Source organism: Barbatula barbatula, assembly GCF_947034865.1.
Source record: "Barbatula barbatula genome assembly, chromosome: 24".
Classification (NCBI taxonomy): Eukaryota; Metazoa; Chordata; class Actinopteri; order Cypriniformes; family Nemacheilidae; genus Barbatula; species Barbatula barbatula.
The window spans coordinates 8,831,504-8,855,513 of record NC_136787.1 but is presented as its reverse complement, the minus strand read 5'-3'; the positions used below and the strand labels follow the sequence as shown (position 1 = coordinate 8,855,513).

Here is a 24,010-nt window from a genome sequence, read left to right as displayed (position 1 = left end):
GAGATCAATGTTATAAAAACATAAAAAATAAAATCAAACAAGTGTTTGAAATGCAGGTCATTCTTTATATTTTATTTTAAAACATGGGGGTGAAATGGTTGCCAAATCAAAAAAAGTTACATTCCCTTTAATCGTAGCAGTCTCAAAAATGTATCAACATACCTCAACAAATGAGGTTTACCCATTTCTTAAAAACCACAATCAAAAGTCCAAAACAATCGAAAAACAAACTAAAATTGTATAATATTTATAATATATATATTATTTATAATATATGTATTATTAACAGCTCTCCTGTACCTTCTCTTCCGTGTGTACAAGTTTGCATCAGATGTTAAAGAATATAAAAATCTAAACAAACCATGCAAGAAACCTTCCAAAGAAGGTGGCGCAAAACAAATGACGAAACGAAAAAAGGAACAACGGACACATGATGACAGGAAGTGATGACATCACACTGGATCAAACATGATTGAGGAGACGAGGCACAATGTTTTTGAGCACTCAGTTGGTTTTGGCAGCTGTGTTTGAGGAGAATCAGATCCTTCTCAGGATACATACAAAAAAATCAAGACCAAGAAAATGTTTGCACATCCATAAAAATCTTTTGATGTGGCAGAAACACAATTAGAATAGAATAATTCGCATCAGGGTTTAAAAAAAACACAAACCCTGTTCCAGACAATGAGCGCTATGATGTTCACACCCAGGACACCAATCTACAATGTTAATAGATTGTACGTCCAAAACGATCTGTCATTATTTACCCTCATGTCATCTGTATTATTGTCTGAACAAAAGTGTTCTGTATTGAAGAAGTGCTCTTTTATTTAGGGCATAGTTCACCCAAAAGTGAAAAATCTGTCTTTCTTTTTTTGCAGAACAAACTTTGAAGAATGTTGGTAACCGAACAATCGTGGCACCAATTGACTTGTATTGGTTTTGTGTCTATACAATAGAAGTCAATAGGTACCACTGTTGATCGGTTACCACATTTTTTCAAAATGTCTTCATTTGTGATCTTCATAAGAAAGAAAGTCATACCGGAGGTTGAATACATGACAGAATTTCATTTTTGGGTGAACTATCCCTTTAAAAGCAGTAAGTGACCACAAGTTGTCAAGATCCAAAAATTCAAGAACTCCAAAGGATTTGACTCTACAGTGGGGGGCACATGTTTAATGATCTTATGACACAAATGTTGTATTTAGAAAGATAAAAGATCACTTTGATGTTTCCTATTGCATCATTTGAGCTTCACAGAGCTCACCTGCATTCACTTTCATTGTATTGATGAGATTATTGTGAACAGTTTTCCAAAAGTTTAGTGTTATGTTCCACCGAATGATTTTTTTTATTTTGAGTGATATGTGAGAAAATTAGGGTAGAAATTGTATTTCTGGATGAACTTTTCCTTTCAATAAAAAACCTCCTGCCTCATGGTGTATTGTTAAGCAAACACCACTGACATTTCAAAAGTCACCTCAAACCAAGAGCGTGAAAATGTTAACAAGTGTAAAAGAGAGTATGTACCAACATATAAAAACCTTTGACACGGCTATAACATGGCACAACATTTAAGTCCATGGGTTTTAATACTATTTGAAATCCAGTATCTCTTAATGCTTTAAAAGTTGTGTGTATAACTGTCGTAGAAGCCTAGTTATAAAATCTCTAGGTCCTTATATGTATGTCAAGGAAACAAGAGGCAAACATTGCACACAGAACACACAGAAACAAGGACAGAGAAAATGATAATAATCAATTTTCATACATGGATCTGCCAGCTCATCCAGACAAATAGACTATGGATTATCGATGATGAATCCGTGTGACAATTGTACCAGGCACTGTATCTGTGTACTGTCAGTGGTAAATGTAAAACATCATGCTAAATTTGGTATAAAACGTGCATATGGTACAGTCCACTTTACCATGTTTTGTCTTTGTTAGATGAAAATGGTGTCGACGGAGAGCCCTGTCTCTCCAAACCACATGCAAATCCATCATTCTAGCATCTTCCATGGTGTAACTAAAATAATACAATTTGTATTAATAAATAAAATGTTAGCTACCACTCAGGCATGCTCATATACGGTATAAATCTATATTTGGTTAATCCTGTTTTGAGGGCAACGACTGCAGAGATTGTTTATTCAGTAACTTTTGTGTCATTCATGGGCAATGTGATCGGACCCGGAATGGCAGCTAGCCAAACACATCACTGGTTTCTAGCCAGTTGAGCTCGCACGTTTGATTGAACCCATTGCCGCCTTCAAAACTTGCAACTGAAACTATAACACTGAGCTTTAAAGGGATATGATATGATTTAACACTGAAAATAAACTAAAATGTGGAGAGAAGTAACAAATGATAAATAGAAAGCTTGAAAATTCATAATCTCAGACAGAAGAATGTCGAAAGGCCAAATGAAATAAGAGCTAAAAAAAGGATAAAACGGCAGATGTGAGAGAGTCTGCAAGAAGTAGGAGCAAAGGATTGTGGGTGGAGGGGTGTGCATTCTTCATACAAACTTCAATCTTCTTTCTAATCCGTTCGAGCCATGCCCGAGGCACTTGATGTGTGTTCAAATGGAGCTTGCAGGAGGATTGGTCAGTCTTTTTCCAATGTACACCCTGTAGTAGAGATAGAGAGAGAGAGCCGACGGGAAGTCAGGCATTTCAACAGCACCCCCATATATTCAAGGTCACTGTTGTCAAGGCACATACTCATGGGGTGTGTGAATTACTCTAGTGGTATGATATGAACATTGTTAGGAGTGTATGTCGGTTGATCAAACAGGTGGCCAACCCAGTGGTTTAGACAGCTGAATATTAGTCTCAGCCGCAGACATACGGAGCGCTTGATGCACGCCGCAGACAAAAATGAAAGGCATTTTACAAAATCCACATACTCCAATCTGAGTGGCTAGCTTTCTGGAGCCGTCAGAAGTCAAGAATGCTCTTCTGTACACAACGGCTGCTATAATGGGCCTCTTTGGAGGAAAATTATCGCAAGTTTTGTAGCACAGAATCTTCGATATTGGGGCAATTCCAGCGTTATGGATGTGACATTTTGAGTCATGGATGTGACATGTAAACAGGTGGTTTACATTCTCAGAGAATTCATATTTTACTAAATCTCAGTTGATAGTCTCAACATCAGAGAAAAATATCAGTCTATGCATTCTATTTTAAAGAACAACATTTTGCAAGACTACATACTTTGTAGGACTTCTGTGAATTAAAATCCACAAACCAGAAGAAATAATACCCTACAAATGGAGAAGGGATGCCTTTTCATAAAATAGGTACTTTATTTTAATTTTCAGTGTCCATTCGTGAGGAATATGAAGCGGATGTGACAACACTGATAATGGCACTTAACTGACTGGAAAATCATGCACTAAAAATAAAAAAAAGACCAGCAAATGTTGACCTCACTATAGTAAAAACCTTTTAATTTGCATGGAATTGCCCATTAAAGATTATAAGTTTGTTAGTCGCCATATACCACCTTGTTGGGTTTTATCTCTAAACGAATCAATACTTAATAACTTTAGATGAAAGAATTTTAAGTAAATAATTTAGTATTATTTATTAGTGTGTTTAATTTTGTTTTTTGTGTACTGTATGGTTTTTGACTTGTACTTGTGTAAGTATCAAACAAATGTTGACAAATGTTATAACTATAATGTTTGACTAATTGTCAAATAGTGGAAGACTACCGTAGCTGAATCCTGCAACTCAACAAAACAAAGACCCCACACTACATCTTTACAACACAGTATTTTGAAATGAAAAACATCTATATCTGGGATTGTGATTGTGTTAACTAAACATACCCGAGACCCAGAACCAGGATGTGGGAGAGAAGCAGCGAGGGGATGAACACTTTGAGGAACTCAGCAGAGAAGATGCCTCCTTTTTTCATCGCTCCTGTCTTCCTCATGCTAAGAGTCACTGAACGCCGCGGGTGCCGGAAGTGAAACTCCCTGCAGACAAAAACAACCCATCATCCACAAAATCACCATAATCATATTTATGTAAATCAGCACTTGATTCAATACAATCCCACAATGCAACAAGCAGAGCTGAAAAACTATGATGCTGAATGGAAATATTTATAAAAACATATTTTATTTCAGTATCACAATGCATTGATCATCTTATATTATGTATTATGTATTGCATTATAAAACAATTATTTTAAAAATGTGTTTGCGCTTTATGTTTTTGGTAAGGCTGTCAAATGATTACTTGCGATTAATCGCATCCAGAACAAAAGTTTGTGTTTACAATAAATATTTCTGTGTACTGTGCATATTCATTTTGTATTTAGAAGCAAATACACATACATGTATACGTACTTAGGAAATATTAACTTTTATATTTATCAATCATTTAAATTATATATAAATGTTTATACATTTTTATTTTATACTTTTCTTTAATATATGTATGTAGGTGTATATGGTTTTATAAAACCAAATCAATATGCACAGTACACAGACATACATTATGTAAACACAAACTTTTATTCTGGATGCGATTAATCGTTTGACATCCCTAGTTTTTTTGTCCATGATAATGTCAGAATTGTTCAATATAAGCCAAGCTTCTCAGGTAAATCTTCATCTTACAGAAGCTGAGATGCTAAACAAAATTGAGTTATTCATTTGGAAGATTACCTACGATTTTATACAAGTGAAGTAACCGCAGCTGCGTCCCAATTCGCATACTATCTGTCCTAAATAGTATTCAAGAAAATAATTAACTTGTCCCAAATCATGGTATGCTGAAATGGGTATTCTCAAAGTACCCAAATGGTCTTAAAGTACCCATGGACACTTAACAGCTGATATTACCCACAACTCACAGCGAGAGGGCGGAGTCAAGGGAAGCTACAATTCAATTTTATAAATGATGCTTTGCTAAATTAATAAATGCAAGTATATAATAAACATTACCTATGAAATAATAAATACTTTAATGTATAAGTAGGCGAACTGGGACACAGCACATGTTACTTGAATGATTATCCTAGTGGTTACTACATGGTTACTACTGTACAGTAGTACTACAAATGGTTACTATTGTTAAACAACATAGCATTTGTATTAATGATATGAAGTGAGTTTTGGAGCCTGTTTTTATATCTTTGTGCTTTCACATCGGCTTACTTCGGTGGAACATTCTCCGGTCTACTTGACCAATCTGCCACGCGGTCTAAGTCCTTCATTAAGATGTCATCATTTCTGATTCTCTCCATCACTTCCTCCTGTATGGGCACAAATACAACACACACGCATCCGTAAACAGAGACATATGTTAACAAACCAGGACCGGTAATAAAGATAAGCTAAAACATGTGCCATCAAGTCTTTCAGGACAGTCAACAAACAGTTCTCTAGAGGAAGTACCTGACTATCTCTACTCATAGCCACGTCAAAGATGATCTGCCCCTCGTCCTGAGGACTATGGGGTCGAGGCGGGCTGAGGGAGAAACCAATGAGATTTAGTATGAAATGAAATAATTACATTATACATGTAGTGTGAAGACAGTTTACAGGTAACTGCACTGTATACATCAAGTATAACAAAAGTTATAAACGTCTTATAGCGCTTGGCTTTGCAAGAAACATCACTTGGTTTCATATTTTCTTATCTCAAGCTATGATATTCATGCATTATTTCAAACTGACCTTAGTGTTATATTTAGGCCTCTGTATCATGTGTACATGTGAGGGAAACATATTCTTACGTATCCTATCAGTGTCAGGTTAGAGTCAATGTGAGAACAGGTCATTTAGTTAGAATGCATGTTTATAGCGCTACTCCCTATATATGAGGTCATACTCAATACCTCATGTGACATTTGGAGATACAGTATGCACATTTAATATGTAAACAACATCTGTACAAAATGTTGTTAACAGATAACTGCGCCAAAAATGAAAGAAACAGTTCCCCCAAACTCATATAAATTACAATAGTTGCGTGTCACAAATTTGGATGGTTTTCAACAAATAAAACCCTACATTTGAATGACTTTCAGATGTCACATTGTATGTAACGTCTACCATTAAAATAGACGAAGTGTAAGAAGCATCTACCTATCGCAAGAGGAGTTACTGCGACTGGACTCGTGCTGGGCATCTAGCAGGATCTTCTCCATGTCTCCATTGTGAATGGAGGATGATGAAGGAACGTGTTCTAACCCTCCCACCATCCCATCATCTTCCTCTACAACCTGCACTAAAGTGGGCGGGACCGAGACGGTGGAGGACGCGAGCGATGCAGAGTTTCTGTTCATCTCCAGCTCCACCCATGACCCTACACAGATATCATAAAAACAATTACTACAGGGATCAACAGACTGCTTTTTTAAAAATGGGAATGTGTGTGTAGAGTAGACTAACTGATTAGATGATATTTCTATGAATTAGGACCATTTTTATATTATTATTGATTTTATTTATTAAAGCTGGAATAGGCAGTTTTGTAAAGGCTAGAAATAGCAAGCAAGCGTTAAGTGCACAAAAGGGGAAAATATGCGGCCCTCTCTTCGTTCACACCTCTTCATGTCAATGACCTCATGTCATTACAGTACAAAGCACATAACATTACAATTACAATATATGTGAACAACTTAAGGCTATTGTTAGAACGCATTTTGTTGGTGGTTTGTAATCTCAATGTTTATGTGCAAACAGAGTAATTAATCAAACACTTTATGATTTATCAAAGACAAAAATAATATGTACATATATTCATATTTAGACCACTTTAATATTGTTTCCTATTAGGATGTGAAGAGACTTTCAACCAGAATAACAAAAGAATGTTAATGTCAAACACTGCCTAGCCAAGCTTTACGCACATTCAAGCATCACTAAATCGTATTATTACCATAATGCAATAACATACTCTCATTAACGCAATAAAAACAAGTCCAAAATCATTTACATTGTTAACGATTTATATGTTATGATATTATTTATTGCGCTTTATGGGATCTGGGCAATTACAGCTTTATGGATATGCCATTTTCAGTCAAAACATGACATAATAAATACATTCTCTGAGAATGTATTTATTATCTCTAAATATCTGTTTATGATGTCCAGACATAAAAAGTATCAGTCTATGCATGAGTTTTATATTTTAATTAGAGAGAAAAATGAAAGTGTTATTGATGTGACAAAAAAGGACACATGTTTTTGAGAGACAACATTTCTGTGAATTAAAATGTACAAAAAAGCAATAACGCCCAACAAATGGAGAAAGGATGACTCTTCAAAGAACATAAAATAGTTATGTGCCCATTTATGAGGAATACGGATTATATGTATGTGACAATCATGTTCCCTGACTATGGAAATCTATGCTTAAACACACAAAACATGCTGTACAAACTTTAAGCGATACTTTACATCTCGATTTAAACAATCTGGATGATAAAAATCTGTTTCGTTTGAAATGTGTCTTATTGAAACATGAAATTGAAAGGCTAGTTCATCCTTAAAGGGTTCATATGACACGGCTAAAATGAATATTATTATTTGTTTTATATGCAATGCAATGTGTATACACGATTTAAGGTTCAAAAACTTGCGTATTTTCTACATACCGTGCATGTTTGTATCTCCTCTTTGCTCCGCCTCTCTGAAACGCACCCATTTTTTTTAAAAAAGCTCCTTACTCTGTAAAGCGAGGTGTGCTATGATTGGCCAGTTAACCAGTAGTGATTGGTCGAATACTGCAAGCGTGTGACGGAAATGTAACGCATCATACCATATTAGGAACATCAGGTTCCAAAGCAATTGTACTGACAGGTACCCCACCTCACTTGCGTATACGTTTGGGCGGTCAAACATACCACAAACTGATGTAGATTTGTGGGGGTGTGGTTACACAAGGCATTTCAGGCAGGTCTGGGTGAGCAGTCGCTATTAGATAGAATGCAGCTTTTGTTCCAACACTTTACTTTTTACAATTTTACGTGTCTAATACATGCATGTGAAACTTATAACACACCAGAGACACAGAAAAACACGTATTCGCGCCATATGACCCGTTTAAAGAGCCTTTAGGTATTTACTGTACCCCTATGAATGATGATTTGATTCTGTTTGTCAGAGCAAGTATGTATGATTATGTATTATTGTAGTATCGATTACACTTTTTAATAAAGTTTAATTTGTTAACACGGAGTCCATTTATGGAATAAGTGCAACTCGGCGGCCATGTTTGCAACGTCTCTGGGCAGTTATTTACATCATAGCAAGTCCACAGTCCTATCTACTTGAAAGGCATGTATTTCTAAAATCACTTGCAAAAAGTTGACGATTGGCTTGTTTACTGGAAGGTAGAGCGGCCATATTGAGCGTTGCATTCCTCGCCATTTATTGAAATGATAGTGACGCATCTTGTTAATATGAATATCTTTGGTTAACATTAATTAATGCATTAGTAAACAAACTAATAAAGATGAGCCATACCCCCTTAATAAAACATTTGTTAATCTTATTTTAGTTTATGCGAATACATTTTTAAAATCAATTTGTATCTGTTAATATTAGTTAATGCATGAACTACAATGAATAACTAACATTAAGATAATTACATGATGAAACACTATACTCATTGTTAGTTCATGCTAGTTAATGCATTTACTAAAGTTAACACATACAAACTTATTGTACAGTGATGATAACAGTTTTATAACAATTATTCACTAATAAACAACATAGTACTGTAAAAACAATTAAACAAAAAATCGAAATGCTAAGAAAAGTGCAAGTGAAATGTGACCAGGGTATTTGTGAGATTCAATAAAACTGTAAAAAATATGTTGAAAACTCAACATATATTATTCTGTACCTAGAATGCACCGAGGCAAATAGAGACACACTGGAGCAGACATTGGCAGACATAGGGAACTCCCAGTAGGTCAGTGATCATCTAGCTTTGCTTCTATTTACTGCCTGGTGAAAGGGCAGTAAATGCCTCCTCCTCTGGTCCATTACAACCTACTGATATATGACTCACATCTGACCTCACAGCTCCATGCCCTACGTGACTACAAGCTCTGAGGGCAGTCTTAGAAACAGACACAGACTGCATTTATCCCCGAGTTAGGGGAGCTAAGCTTCCTGTGTTCCCCTTTCACAAACATCTGCTTTGCTGTCTCATCAGGAAGCCTGTGTGACCGCATAGAGAATCCTCTATTTCTGACTACTGGCTTGACACGCCGGTTCTGTTTTCTCACACACGCTGCTGACCAACGGCATGAGCTAAGTATAAACTGTAAGCCAGGAAAACAACAAAAATGGCATACAAAGGCTAGATCACATGACTTCCTTTGGTTTAGGAATACTCATGTAGATCAGCTGATATAAGTGCTGCTTTAACTTGGTAGGCGTGACTCTCAATACATACATTTTCCTATAAGGATGCACACACACGCAATGCACACACACACACACATTTCCATCGTGTCCTGATAGAGAGCCTGTGAACTGGACCATGCAGCTGATCTTTTCATCCAGTTACGGAAACAATGTTGCCATGACACCCTTCAAACGGAACATTCTGGCCATTGGTGAAACATTGTCAGGTGGTCTGATGTACACTATGTATTGACTTATTGTAGATCAAACTGAAGCATCAGCGACCGATGGATATCTGCCATATTATATGAAAAGATGATAGAGATGGTTCATACAGAAATAAAGAATTTTCCACCATTTATTCACCCTAGTGTTTTCCAAGCAAGTTGTTATTTTCATTACAATAAAAGGAATCATTCACCCAAAAATACAAAAATTATCTCTTAAATTTCCCCCTCGTGCCATCACTGGTGCTAATACGTGACTGACACAGACTGACGGTTGAAGGTAACGGATGCTCCGCCCAAGCCATCTAACATACGTAATTTAAGATGGATATAGTCGTTACAGGAAGGAAGTGTATTTTCAGATTTTAACTATAGATAATGAGGGCACTCGATTTTTAAAAAGAGAATGACTCACATCGATAAACTATTAACAATATAGTCTGCAAAATTTCATGAACAAGCATTTTTACTTCACAGGGTCTTTAACTAAAGATAATGAGGGCACCTGATTTTTAAAAAGAGAATGACCCACATCGATAAACTATTAACAACATAGTCTGCAATATTTCATGAACAAGCATTTTTACTTCACAGGGACTTTAACTAAAGATAATGAGGGCACGTGATTTTTAAAAAGAGAATGACCCACATCGATAAACTATTAACAATATAGTCTGCAATATTTCATGAACAAGCATTTTTACTTCACAGGGACTTTAACTAAAGATAATGAGGGCACGTGATTTTTAAAAAGAGAATGACCCACATCGATAAACTATTAACAATATAGTCTGCAATATTTCATGAACAAGCATTTTTACTTCACAGGGACTTTAACTAAAGATAATGAGGGCACGTGATTTTTAAAAAGAGAATGACCCACATCGATAAACTATTAAGAATATAGTCTGCAATATTTCATGAACAAGCATTTTTACTTCACAGGGACTTTAACTAAAGATAATGAGGGCACGTGATTTTTAAAAAGAGAATGACTCACATCGATAAACTATTAACAATATAGTCTGCAATATTTCATGAACAAGCATTTTTACTTCACAGGGACTTTAACTAAAGATAATGAGGGCATGTGATTTTTAAAAGGGAATGACCCACATCGATAAACTATTAACAATATAGTCTGCAATATTTCATGAACAAGCATTTTTACTTCACAGGGACTATAACTAAAGATAATGAGGGCACGTGATCTTTTAAAAGAGAATGACCAACATTGATAGACTACAATAAAGTCAAAAAGTCAACACCAATAATATTATATATATATTTATGACATTTGTAAACAGTACTCTTCAGAAATCTAAAATTCATTAGCCAACTCTTAACCTTTTAATTAAAGGTTCGGTACGTGCTGAACGTCGTCAGGACGCAAGCCTAATAACGTCACTGGCGTTTTCATTTGTGTGCACGTTCGCTCGGCAATACAGTGACCGGTTGTTTATTCTGGGATGCATGACATGATTGCTTACGTGTGCGTTACCATAAGCCGTGGTCTTAATGTTTAGACAGGGCAAGATATAGCAGTCTGTTCTTTGCATTTCACATAACGTTACCAGGAATACGACACACGTTAACCTTTCAAAAATTGAACAAAATTTTAAATGTCCTCACTTTCACTTAACATACAAACTGTTAAGGATTGACAAATTACCAACATGATAGTTAACCGGGTTGTTGCAAATCTACATATTATAATCTAACTTTACTCTGTTATGGCACAGGCGCTACAAGTTTACTTCTTCAGCTTCAATTTATCTTTACGTGTTTGAAACTAGTTTGTGTGTAAAGATCGAGTTAAATAACACGTTTGTATTTCAGAAGATTCATTTTGACGCTCACAAATCGAATAGTTGTCAAGCTCGCCTTCAGACGAAGACCTGTGGCCACATGTCATGTTTTATGAAAAATTAAAATGGACAAACATCTGGAAATTAAAGCTCATTCCTATCTAAACGCGTAAACCGCACATCTGTATCTTTGTGAAACAAAGTTAACGTGTTTTTCAACATCCGCGCAATCACCATTTTCGAGTCACTTCAGTTCGCCTTGTTGACATCGGGTTTCGGCCCACCCCCCATACCCGTACTCGACGCTATTGGCTCGAGGTGCAGTCAGTCGTTTTCTAAGCCCCGCCTCGACAGCCAACTTTAAACCCCATTGGTCAGAATGATTGTCAATTGCAATGACGCGCGTCTCCTTCAACTCCGTCTGTCTATGGGAAAGTAACGTTGACTTGAACTAAACAAAGAACTAATTACCTCACGCAAAACAAAACAAGTATCAAAAAGCACAAATTTAGACACGTCGAAGACTTTTCTGACAGGCCGTAAGGATGACAACTATGCATTAGGAGGCATTTCAGCTGTACGTACCGTTTAATCCAGCTTCCCCGTTGTTGTGTGCCGGAGCAGCAGCGTCGGACATCGTGGCTCTGTGTCGGGTGGCTTCTTGCATAAGACTGTCAGCGGCAGCAAGAACACAGTCTGCGCGTTCACATTCAGAGCTGCGCGCACACGCGTAACGGAGCCCGGCAGCGGATCGGACGTTATGTGAATCTCACGTTATCGGAGGACGAGGCGCGATCTCCCCGCAGCGCTAAAACGACGCATATATGAGCAGCTCTGATTACACGAACATTACGTCATGTAGAGAGTTAAAACTTCCAACAAATTGGAAACCTCCTTGACTTGGCGGTTAGGGTTAAACCACAGACACTTCTCAAAATATCTTCTTTTGTGTTCCACAGGGTCACAAACGGGCGAATAAGTACGAGGGATGTTTTATTTTTGGGTGACCCATCCCTTTAAAATAGTTTGTGTCATAAATCATAACGTTGAACATTAGAAGGTTGCTTAATGAAAATGTGGTGCATCGTTTCATGTCATACAACCAACCTTTGAAAACATGTGCCATAAAATCACATAAGCATCTTTACATCTTTGTTGACGTGCTTGGTCTATTGACCAGCTTTTTGTCCTTATTTTACACACAAACTTTCTTGCAAAACGATTGATGAGTAAGTGGTGGCAGAAATTTCATTTTTTTGTGAACTGTGCCTTCAAGGGAGGTAAAAAAAGCAAATTAATTAAAATATTATAATGCTTGTTGTTGTTTTTCACTAGCTGGCTCTAGCTCCAAAATGGCAAGTACCTGTACTTTTAAATCGTGGGCACCGATGAATCATGGCAAATATTGCAATAAAGCACCATTGTATGTCTTTTGCAATAAAGAAGCATTGTATGTCTGGTCGATTGCCACTAATGAGCTTTTTATAGAGTCAGAAAAAACTAGAATTTCGTTTCTAGGACCTACTATTCATACATTATGAGCATATATATTGGTAAAGGTTTGAAGTTTTGCAGCACAAGTGGGAAAAAGATTGTTAGATCAGAAGAAACTGAGATGAATGAATGTCTCTCCCCAAAATTATGCATTTTATATTTCAAACACCTCTCAAGTCTTTCATATTCTCCCACCAAGATTGTTTATTTTTTATCAATAGGCATGGTTTGTATATGTAAAAGAAAAGAACACAACTCTGATTTGTTTGTTCAGTTTATAAATACCATTTCATTACCATAATCTCTATAATCTCTCTCAGTTTGTAGAGACCGATAGAGAGAGAGTAGACATAAAGTGGGCATGGATCACAACGGTAAATAAATCCTGTAAAGCCGTATGACTCGTACATGAGCGAGCAGTTCAACCGGAGTTTATGTGCTTCAACAAGTGCAGACATTAGACTACAAGAGCAAACAAAGCAAGTGACCGTTTTCGTCACAGGCGTTGTTTGCGCTAACAAAAAAAGCTCTTTGGGGCACTGAGGGGGTCTGTGTATGCAAGGGTGTAAGAATATGGCCCTGCAAGTTGACACAGCCAAAACCATATCTAGCTGTATGGAGTGTAGTGAACAGTATGAGATGTATAGAATATATATAGTAAACAAAACAAATCTATAAAAAACACTTATTCTTGAAACAGAATTAAAACTAACAGCTTGGCAGTTTCTCTGATAAAATTAAAAACGCTAACAACGGCACAAATGACATATTGGACTTTAAAGAACACAGGGACACATCCACATGAGTTCAGATTAGTTTTTATACAGACATGTTGAATAAACCAAAGCCAAAAAACAAAACAAACAAATAAAACAAATAAGTAAACTACGGTTGAAATCTGATTGGAACCTGCCGCTCATTTCGTCTTATGGGTAAAGGGGAAAAGGATGGAGGGTACAGATAGAGGTTGGCACGTCACCAGAGCAAGGCGCGTATCACGGTGCCACTAAGGCCAAAGCCAGGTCGCACTCTCTCCAGACCGGTTTGAACCAGTTTACTCAGTATTGGCAGCCACTAGCCAGCTTCACTAGTTCATCCCGTTCTGGAGTAGGCCAAGGTTGGTATGTGATGATGATGGTGGTCGTCACAGAAATGATTTTCACTAGTTCATCGTTTTCTTTCCCCACGACGACAGTATTAGTTCACTTTCTCTTGGAAGATGTAGAGGTTGTTGGTGGTCGCCACGGCGATGATATTTTCCTGCGGGTGCCAGGCGGTGTGTAGGATCTTCTTGTTGAAGTCCAGGCTGTCCACGCTTATCTCTTCCTTCTTCCGCTTGCCGCCTGCGCACACCCTGCGTGGCTTCAGGACCTGCTTGGGCTTACAGCTCTCGCGCGAGGCCTCCAGGGTGACGTCCCGCCGCTGGGTGCGGTCCAACATTCGAAAAAAGTTGTTGTAGGATCCAGTCATCACCACGCTATCAAAAGCAAAAAATGAAGAACCAGAAAGATTGAGTTAACAGACTTTAACGAGTAAATATAGAATTATTTTCTTTAGCGTTGCACTGAAGTCCTTTAAGTTTGATAATGCGATGATAATGCTAATCAGCCTGAAAGCAGTAACAAATTGCCATTAAATTCCCCCTCTATATGCGTTCAATTTTTTTGAAGACATTTGTAATTGTCTATTTAAACCTGACTAATAATGTGCAGTTTTGCTTTCTGTAACACATTCAAATCCCACATGTAGCAATTCATAGACTACCACCACTGGCCAAGACACTTGACCAATAAAATGCCATAAACCAACTGCGACTCATTTTGTCACAAACTTAGCAATTTGTAAACGCTCACGTTTTCATGACATTTGACCCTTATCTTTAACTGACCATAACCACAGTCATTCTGTCTGTTTCAGGGTGATAACCTGCTTCTCAAGATAAGTCAGTATGTGCCCATGCAGGAGTGCCACAGCACTTAGCGGTTGGTGCAATAGTCCATTGCTACCTTTATAACTCAAATGAGACTCTAGCATTTCTCTTGGACGAACACACACGGCCATGTAATAACTATATTGTTCCCTGAGGTGAATAGCTATTTTAGACACACTTTGAATGTGGTAGTAAGATTGCAGAACTTCAGCCTCTAAAGACAAAGGTGGGAAAACTAGTCAAACCACCATTTTTGTGAGATAATACAGCAAATATTTTCTGAGAGCTATTCGAGCATTTCAGATCAATATTTACCTGCCATCTTGAAGATAAAGTCTTTAAAAAGATAAAATCTAATATTTATTTAAATGAAAATGACAGCACTACCCTTTTGCAGATCATTTTTGTACCTAAATTTAACAAATTAAAACTGCAGCTTGATTGATATATTTAAAATCTGGAACGAACAACATTTAACAACAAACTCAGATACAAGAGTTCATGCAGAAACTGTTCATTATAAGGGTGCAAAAACACAATGTGATGTAATATTATCTGCACAATGACATCGGTTTAATTATTTTGAGCTTCCAGCATGTGATCCGAGCTAGAGCACTCAAGAAATATTTTCAGTTTTTATGAATTTAATATTTACACAGTCTACACCGGACGCATAAGACATTTTCAGCGTATTCAATTTTCAGAAGGTTTAAATAAACCTTAAATGTTGTAAATTCTTAAACAAGCTCTAGCTACAACAAACATGTTCTTTAAGTTTTCCGGTTTTATTTCAAATATGATATCATCACAAACTCATTATCATGGATTGTGTGGAATCATGATCTGAGTGTATTGTCTATTGCTTGGATAATGATCAAAGTGTTCATAAACTGTTTATTCCATTATTTAAATTATAATTTTGGATTTTCTGACCTGTCATTCCCATTCCAGCAGCATTCAAATTTGTCAAAGATGCAGTCGTTCTCATAAAGCGAGCACAACTTACTCCTGAGGTACTCGTGAACCTGCGGAAGCAACAAGAGAAGGTCATGACATCAGAATACCAACAACAACCTCAATACAAATCAACCTGATGACTGAATGAAGCAACGATTCTCTCATCTCACCCATGATTGTCTATAAAACCATCTGGGTGTGTTATACTGTAGATTTAAGAGAGACCTTTTGAATTTGATGTGGTTGGACAAAGATGCTGGCTTCCTTTTTACTTTCCATCTCAAGACTGTCTGGTAATATAGTGCATGTAGCGCCCTCTAATGGCTGTAACAATATTAAGTCTTTTCATGCCCAAACTAGAATTTAGAATCAAAGACTGATTACAGGGGAACTGTTAAGAACCTATGTTTATAAACCATTAAAATAACTTAACCTGTCAATATTTGTGTGTTATTTTTAATGTCTTCTTAAAGTAATGAATCTGATATAAAAAACTGCAATTCTGCCACACTACTGAATATTGAAAATGTATTAAATTATTTATATTTCTTATATATAGTTCATCCGAAATCTCACTTGGTATGTCTCAACGGGACGATTCTCCATGTTGAGGTCCCAAATTTTGACGGACAGGTAGTCTCGGGTCATCATATAGCGGCCATTGTGACTGAACTTTACATCCGAGATTGAGGAGATGATCTCAGAAAAGAAAGAGCGGTTGCTGGGGTCTTCTGGCTCTTCAAACACTACAAGGGTTAACAAGAAGAGCAATCACCTTTCAGCTCTAAGGAAATGGCATCAGTGGGTTTTGTCAAATCGCTCTGCATGTGAAGTTATTGGTCTGTTACTTGCATTTAGAGTGCATGTCACAAAGTGCTGATGCACGCATGTCACACAGACGGATGGTTCCTTTACTGCTGCTGTAGACAAATGTGTTGCATTGGTGGGGGTGGAACTCGGCGGCTGTGATCACCTCCGTCAGCTCCTCCATGTTGGCTGGCTTTATATCAACGATGTCTGGCAAAGAGTTAAAGATACACAACACTGCATACACAAGACAACTCGATACCCATCAAAAATCATTTAGGTTTTTCTTGTCGGTCTTCTTGTGCTTGTAGGATACTGAAGCTGCGGTCTGTGATCTCTAGATTCCACAGATTGATGCGCAGGTCGTCTGCCGACAGATAAGTCTCGTTGTCGCTGTTGACCGAGATGGAATTGATGTGGTAGGTGTGTGCATTAGCGAAGACTCTGCGCGGACTGGCCTCTACCATGAGATCCATAGGCCTGAATACTGGCACCTGCAGAACAATAGAGGTCATAATAAATTATTAACTACAAATGGATTTGTGCTACTTATGCCAACAATTATACACATGAGGGCACTATAATGTGCTATAATGTCAATGACTTCCTAAAGGTTCAAAAACATGAAAGTACAGCTAAAAACCGTTGGAGGTGTGAATGTAGCTTAAGAGTCTCTAGCAGTAGGTAGAGTGTGTATATACCCGTAGAGTTGTGATAGTAGTAGCATCTCTGTATCGGCCATCCTCTTCTTTAAGATTGTATCCCTCTGGTCTCTTGTCACGTTCACTAATCTTCCACAACTTTATAGTTTTATCTGCAACCAAAAGCACACAACAGCTTCTTAAAAGTCTAGCGCATGAAATTGAGCTTCATCTAGTGGTGAGGTTTCGAATTGCAACCAACCACTCACTCCACCCCTCCCCTATGGAGGCTGACACAGAACTAAGATGTCGTCACGTTTTCACTTATTTCGCGAATGAGATGATGTATTTATGAAACGCGTTCTGTAGAGCAGAATGTTATTGTTACAGCTGGTGAATGTTACAACAGGGAGCATGTTGTTCATTCATTGCGTAATAGACATTGCGGATGCGGTTGTGTCGTCGAATTTAACATCACCTTCACATAAAAGGCAGCGGTTCAGATTGCAGCCCCTGTTTACAGCTAATTTTGTGAAATGTTGTTTGTTGTACAGTATCATAAATGTAAAATAACCTGTTCTGTTTCAATATACCGAAGTGTGTTAAATATACAGGTTTGTGGCTCTTCATTTAATTTTTTTATTCACCATTGTAATGTGATTTTTACTGATCTTTTTTTTTATATCCAAAAAACCCATTAAATTGATGATCATTGACTGGAATCGAGAGCTTGTGAATCGAAACATCAGAATCTAATCAATACCAAGCCCAAGTTGAGTGCATAGTATGTTGTTTGGGAAACAGCTTCCCACACCACATTTTTATAACATCTCTCCCACAGATATCTTTCTTCAGTGTGCTGGCAAATAGAAACTCAGCATTCAGTCAATTCAAAAGTCTTTATAAATACACACCTGTTACATAACACAATCCCAAGATCATATTTTTAGACGGCATGGAGACGGATTCAGTGAATCAGAGGGAAAAACTGATTTGAAGAATTCCCAAAGCCTACCTAACATATATAGCTACCACTCTTAAGCTTCGGTATGTACAGAGATCAAATAGTTTTCAACAACTAATGAAAACGAAATGATTTATTTATCATTTTCATAAATCTCCATGACTCAATATAATATTCAAGACAAATTGTCAACCAAAGTATTTCTAAATGTCTAAAGACAAGACGCCCCAATGATGCACTAACCATTTGTAGACAACAAAAACTGTGCAGCATTCTTTTGCGGTAGCCAACGGATCTTGTTAATCTTTTCTTCGATTTCCAAGCTCTTCAGGTAGTCAAATTCAGGCTCGTGGCTCTGAAATGTGCTGTAAACATTGTATTCACCACGGCACTGTGACTGACTCTTGTTCTGGAGAAAGACAAAGGAAACCATAGTCAGAGAGACACACATTGAAACGAAAGGCAACAGGGCTGTCGAATGCTTGGGCGCTTTACCTCTGTCTCTTGCTGGAAGATGACAACCCGACCGCCTTTGTCCCCTGTGGCTAGCAGCTCCCCTGAGTGGTTGAACTCCACAGTAGAGATGATGTCGGCTGTTGGGAGGGCAGAAACCAACATACACAACAATCATCACATTTCCTTTTACATGATTTTACATTATCTGTCTTCAAGAAAGTGTAGGACAAAACAGAAGCAGAATCAAAAGTCATATACAGGTTGAGCAGGGTGAATCAATGATAACAAAAAGGATTTTTGGTTTTAAACTATGCCTTTAACCAATATTATTATTAACTTAAAAAAATAAAAACAAACAATATAGCTGCAAGCAGCAATCAGGGGTCAAGCCCAACAATGCCCCATAGAGTAGTATTTTGGACATGTCAGATGATCAGATTTTGAAAACCAAGCTTTAAAACTGTAAAAGGCACTTCGAGCACAATAATATTGTTTTTAATATTTGAACACAAGTTTTTTTTATGATGCAGACATGATGTGCCGGTGATGACACATACAAAGTTTCGTATCAATAGTGTTGCGATGATTCAGTAACATGACTATGAGGCATGGTCACTTAAGAATTTGGGGTTTGCTCCTAATTCGCAGTAAAGGCCAGGACACAACAAACCGAAATCAAAGGACTAACAGCAATAAAAAACAAAGGGTTTGCCTCATGTAGCCAAAACATCACTGAAGGGTGCCAACAATGAAGAAAACTAAGCCGATGGACGCTTAAAAACAGTCGAGATTGGTTGAATGTTGCCTTGGTGTGTCATTACCTTTAAATCTATCAAAACCTGAAGTCAAATGTGACATTTTTGGTATGCTACTGTAGTGAGGTAGGCGGGACGAGAGCCGGGATTCGAGGCCTGCTGTACGCGCACCGGTCTCGTATCAGGGAGGAGATTGGGAGCATAAGAGCACAAGCGACAAGGCCTGGATTTTATGTTGTGTTTTATTGTTTGTTTATGTAATAAAAAGTTATTTTATGTTCGCCGGTTCCCGTCTCCTTCCTTCCCTTTTATTGAACCTTGTTACAGCTACATATTAGTGTTCCGGTATAAAAGTCCCGGTACTTCAGTTCCAAGTCGGTACCTAAAAATAAAAAGGTTGGTGGTCCCTACTTTTCATAATACCAATCTTACAGGTTGTCAGTCGGAAACTTCTTATAGACGAACTACTGAAATTTTGGTACCGTGACAACACTACTACTATAATAATCCTAATCTTAACCCTAAACTTGTTATGTCAATGCATACGCCACCTTAAAATTGCTTCAAACACATTTAACATCTGTCTTGACAGGCTCATCGCTGACATTCTCATCTAGAGAATCTTGAAATATAAAGGCATCCCCACACACACACACACACACCTGTAACCTAGATTCCTGCCTCAATATACGTTTCTGAGACTGCAGCTGTCTCACTATTCCTGCATCAGCCATAGATGGGCAGCTGGACTCACAGAGAGCAGGAGACTGTCTCATACAAATGTAAACCTTTGTTAACGGCATAGCAGAAGGACACGGGAGAACAACTAAAGCAAGACCCCTTTGTGTTATCCTGCATCCCCGGGGGCCAACACAGGGGCCAGAAATTCCCTGCGTGTCAGTACTTTTGTGTGTAAAGAAAAAGTGATTGGAACAAGCCAGAAGGCTTTGAGAAAAGAGACCAACAAGCTCAGGAGCTTCAAAACATAGCATAAGACAAATGCTGAAAGCACACTAAAGCCTTAAGGCAAAGATCTGCTTGGTTTTTCGATTTGCTGGGGCATTTTCAATTATATATTAATGCACAAACTAAAGATCCACGTGTCTGCTCAACATTATTTAACATTAGTAACACAATAAATATTACATTAAAGCCTTTATTTTATAAAGACTTCCCACCTGGTCTTCGTGTAAAACGAAATGGCGCTTTTTTCACTGCATGGTACTATCAGGTTTAGTACGACTGGTTTAGTATGATTTCACTTGGCTCACTTTGCTTTTCCACGGCAGTTTAGTACCGCTTCAAAGTGGGTGGGGGTCATAAAAAAACTGATCGTCATTGCTACGCCACCTCTACTGCCGTAGCATCATTTTGGACACGACAAACACACACACAACACAGGAGTAATGGAGCATATCGATGGCGGACGGCAGCAAAACAAAATATTGCTAAAATATCAGAGAGTTTGGGAAATCTTACAGCAAAGAGCAGACAACTATCATTTGGTTTGCACGGTGGCGTACAAGTACCATACAGTACTATGCTGTGGAAAAGCGTGAGTGTCAAAGTAACTCAATTTGCTTTGCGGCATCAGTCAAAAATGATCACTCAGTTTTAAATACCTCACCAACAGTTAGGTATGTAGATTGATGCTTTGTATTGGTACAGGTCAACATTTAGTGCATGTCATTTCAAAACTATTACCATATACATTGTAATATACAAAAACAACAGACACTGAGCGGTTTGCTTTACTTTAGCTATGTAACCCACAGTTTACTTCTGTGTAATACTCCACAATGAATGTGGCCTTGACAAAGTGCGTCTCCTAAAGAACAGCTTTCATGTCAAAACTTGTACGGGTAACATTATTATGCAACCAACATGTAGACAATCACCAAACAGGGCATGTTTAGGTTTTTAGAAGAAGCTTACAACAAAATACTTGTCATTACAGAGAATGTGACGTACACATAAGCTTAATGTTTGAATTCTGACATTCTGCTGTTCAGGACACGATGTTCTCCGATCGAGAAAGAATTATAGGACAGCAGGAGAATAAAGCTTGATAAATAAAGGACCGCAAAGCCTAATACAGCAACATATTAATATCGGTTTACATCCTGCATCGGACCAACACTGAGAGGAAACTAGTCCTTCACCAATGTATAGCCGGGTTAAAACACATGACATGAACTTTCAAAAAGCATTCACTCATAGTATCTTTCACCTTAGTACCTTCAAATCTTTAAACCATGTTTACTAAAACATGTTACTCTCCAGAAGGAATTTTGTGTTTTATGCATACATCGTATATAGACAGATACGGATGGTCCAGGTACTCACCTTCGGCTACGTCATCATCAATCGCCCCTTTCACTTGCGAAAAGCACCATTGCACATCGTTGCCCCCGCCTCCGGCTCCTAAACCAAAACAAGCAAGCCACAAAAGGACACTTCTAAGAATGCAATACATTTATTTTAAAAGCCACAGATTGTAATTTGAAAAGAGAAAAACTGCGAGGAAAGTATGTTTTTGTGATACATTTTCTAACACAACAAACAACAGTGCCTATGCACCGAATAGTTTTCATCGTTTGTGCGAGTGATGCTCTTGCATCATGTTTTATTGAGGTGATAAACGGGCTGAGGCATATCCCAGCAGTGCCAAACTGGTTGGGTTTGTTCTCCAGACAAGTGCTTACAAGACACTGAATGAGAGGAAACAACCGCCCTGTTATCAACCAAAACTCGATTTATATTACTTTTCAGTGAATCGACTGCCGTTATTGGAGTACTATCACGCAAGAGACGTCAGGATTCATTCACTTACAAGACAACGTGTAAAAATGAAACGCAATATCCGCATAAAGTGATTTTATAACATGTATTTATTTAAGAGTTTGTCGCGAATCTGTAACATTCAATTTTTACAACCATTGTCATACAAGTAAATCCTCACACCCTTTAACGTCACGACTCGGATCTGTTATTCCCAAAGCATCGCGTTCAGATGAATCAGTAAAAAAAACAAAGACTTTGACATGAAGATCTTGTTGGTTTCAGCGGTTTAAAGTCACAAGAGTCACCGCGCTGCACAAGCCGGTTAAAGTTATCTATGCGGTTTAAAGAGGCCGTGATGTTAAACTGATTTATTTAACACCAATGCATCACACGTTCATACACACAGAAGGCTGACAAATGTACTCAATATCGATTCATTACGTTAACACAACCAACATATAAATAACGGCAACAGCATCTCAGCTAACAAACGATGAGCGTTTCACATTTCCACACAAATGTAAGTTAGCTCATCGCTAAAACACCGGCCACTAAATCCCATTCATGATCGCGGAGCAGGGCCGTTACTTGCAAACCACACGACAGTCATAACTTCGACAAACCGAGTCAACCCCGATAGAAAGCAGATCTGCTTATTTTCTGGCTAACGTTAACTGGAGGGAAACGAGGCAGCTAAATGGCTAGGCTACTGTCAGTGGACGGGTAACGCTGAGGGTGACTTTATAACAGTCGCGGCTTAACAGCAAGCAAGGAATACGGTAAATAGGAGCAGATGATTATAAACACGGGTTTCACCGAGTCCCCGTAAACGTGTTACCTGCCATGGCGAGAGTGGCGATGTCGGACCCTTGGCTTGATGAGCAGTTTGAAGGCGACGACCACACCACGGTTTCCAAGACAGTCACCGGAAATCTGGGTTTTCAAAATAAAAGCGCTTGGACATAAACACTGTGGGAACATCTGTAATTAGTAAAATGCTATACAACAAATTATACACATGAACACAATATATTTATTTTTCGTTATAGGTTTGCACACTCTTGAAACCGTGCACAAGATTGTCTTACTTTTAACAAATGCCCCTAATGTATTATTGCAAAACTAACATGAGCTTTGTGAATCACGGTAAAAGTATATATCATGACTGTATCCTTATTGTACGTGTTGCAGGTACATAATACAAAACAAATGCAATATTTACCATAATTAGGCTATATATACATGGATAAATGAATGCAGATGACAAACAATTAACAATTTATTGTTCCCCTGTCACAATTATCATAATTGTCACTGTTTTTATTGATATATAAATGGGTCGTTTTGTTAGACAATTAGGTTTATTAATACTTGGATAATAGGAATAATAGGAAAACCAAGACTTTTTGCGTCACTTCCGCCTCTTACCTTGGCTTGCTACTGCAGATTTGTAGAACCTGAGAGTGGTAACTTTGCCGGGTTTGTTTTATTGCAAGATAAACGTCTTTATAATGAATGAGCGCGGATCTTGGAACAAAGCCCTCTCGGTATTACTTTCGTTCACCCTCCAATCTAAGAGTTCCTGACTTTCTTCTTACAATCCTCCCTCCTTTGCTGTAGCCTCCCACTCTCCTCTCAACATTCAAAATGGCGCAACCGCTCCCTGCACTGACGTCATCAACATTGGCCATTCATGACGCTCTGTATGGGGGTGCAGAGGTGCTCGAGCTTATTGGTTGCTGCTGGGGATGACGATGATGATGATGATGATGATGATGTTGTGTGGGCTGCAC

General features: G+C 37.9%; 2 protein-coding genes across 3 annotated transcripts; both read right to left on the bottom strand.

Annotated features, from left to right (window-relative positions):
- Positions 1-57: 57 nt before the first annotated feature.
- bnip3lb (BCL2 interacting protein 3 like b) lies at positions 58-12,298 on the bottom strand. Its single transcript, XM_079449219.1, has 6 exons — positions 12,015-12,298; positions 6,116-6,335; positions 5,423-5,495; positions 5,183-5,280; positions 3,845-3,994; positions 58-2,636 (listed from the first exon to the last, which is right to left on the bottom strand). The coding sequence occupies exons 1-6, from the start codon at positions 12,094-12,096 to the stop codon at positions 2,588-2,590; spliced, it is 672 nt and encodes a 223-aa protein (XP_079305345.1). The 5' UTR covers positions 12,097-12,298; the 3' UTR covers positions 58-2,587.
- Positions 12,299-12,887: 589 nt separating this feature from the next.
- On the bottom strand, positions 12,888-23,967 carry ppp2r2ab (protein phosphatase 2, regulatory subunit B, alpha b). Of its 2 annotated transcripts, none has more exons than XM_079449212.1 (11): positions 23,646-23,967; positions 23,056-23,150; positions 21,780-21,857; positions 18,718-18,815; positions 18,466-18,631; positions 17,319-17,431; positions 16,934-17,111; positions 16,663-16,827; positions 16,387-16,556; positions 15,787-15,878; positions 12,888-14,400 (listed from the first exon to the last, which is right to left on the bottom strand). In XM_079449212.1, the coding sequence occupies exons 2-11, from the start codon at positions 23,060-23,062 to the stop codon at positions 14,121-14,123; spliced, it is 1,347 nt and encodes a 448-aa protein (XP_079305338.1). In that variant the 5' UTR covers positions 23,063-23,150; positions 23,646-23,967; the 3' UTR covers positions 12,888-14,120. The 2 variants fall into 2 exon arrangements, with proteins under 2 accessions (XP_079305338.1, XP_079305339.1); XM_079449213.1 differs by having other exon boundaries at positions 23,056-23,186; positions 23,646-23,922.
- Between the last annotated feature and the right edge of the window lie 43 nt (positions 23,968-24,010).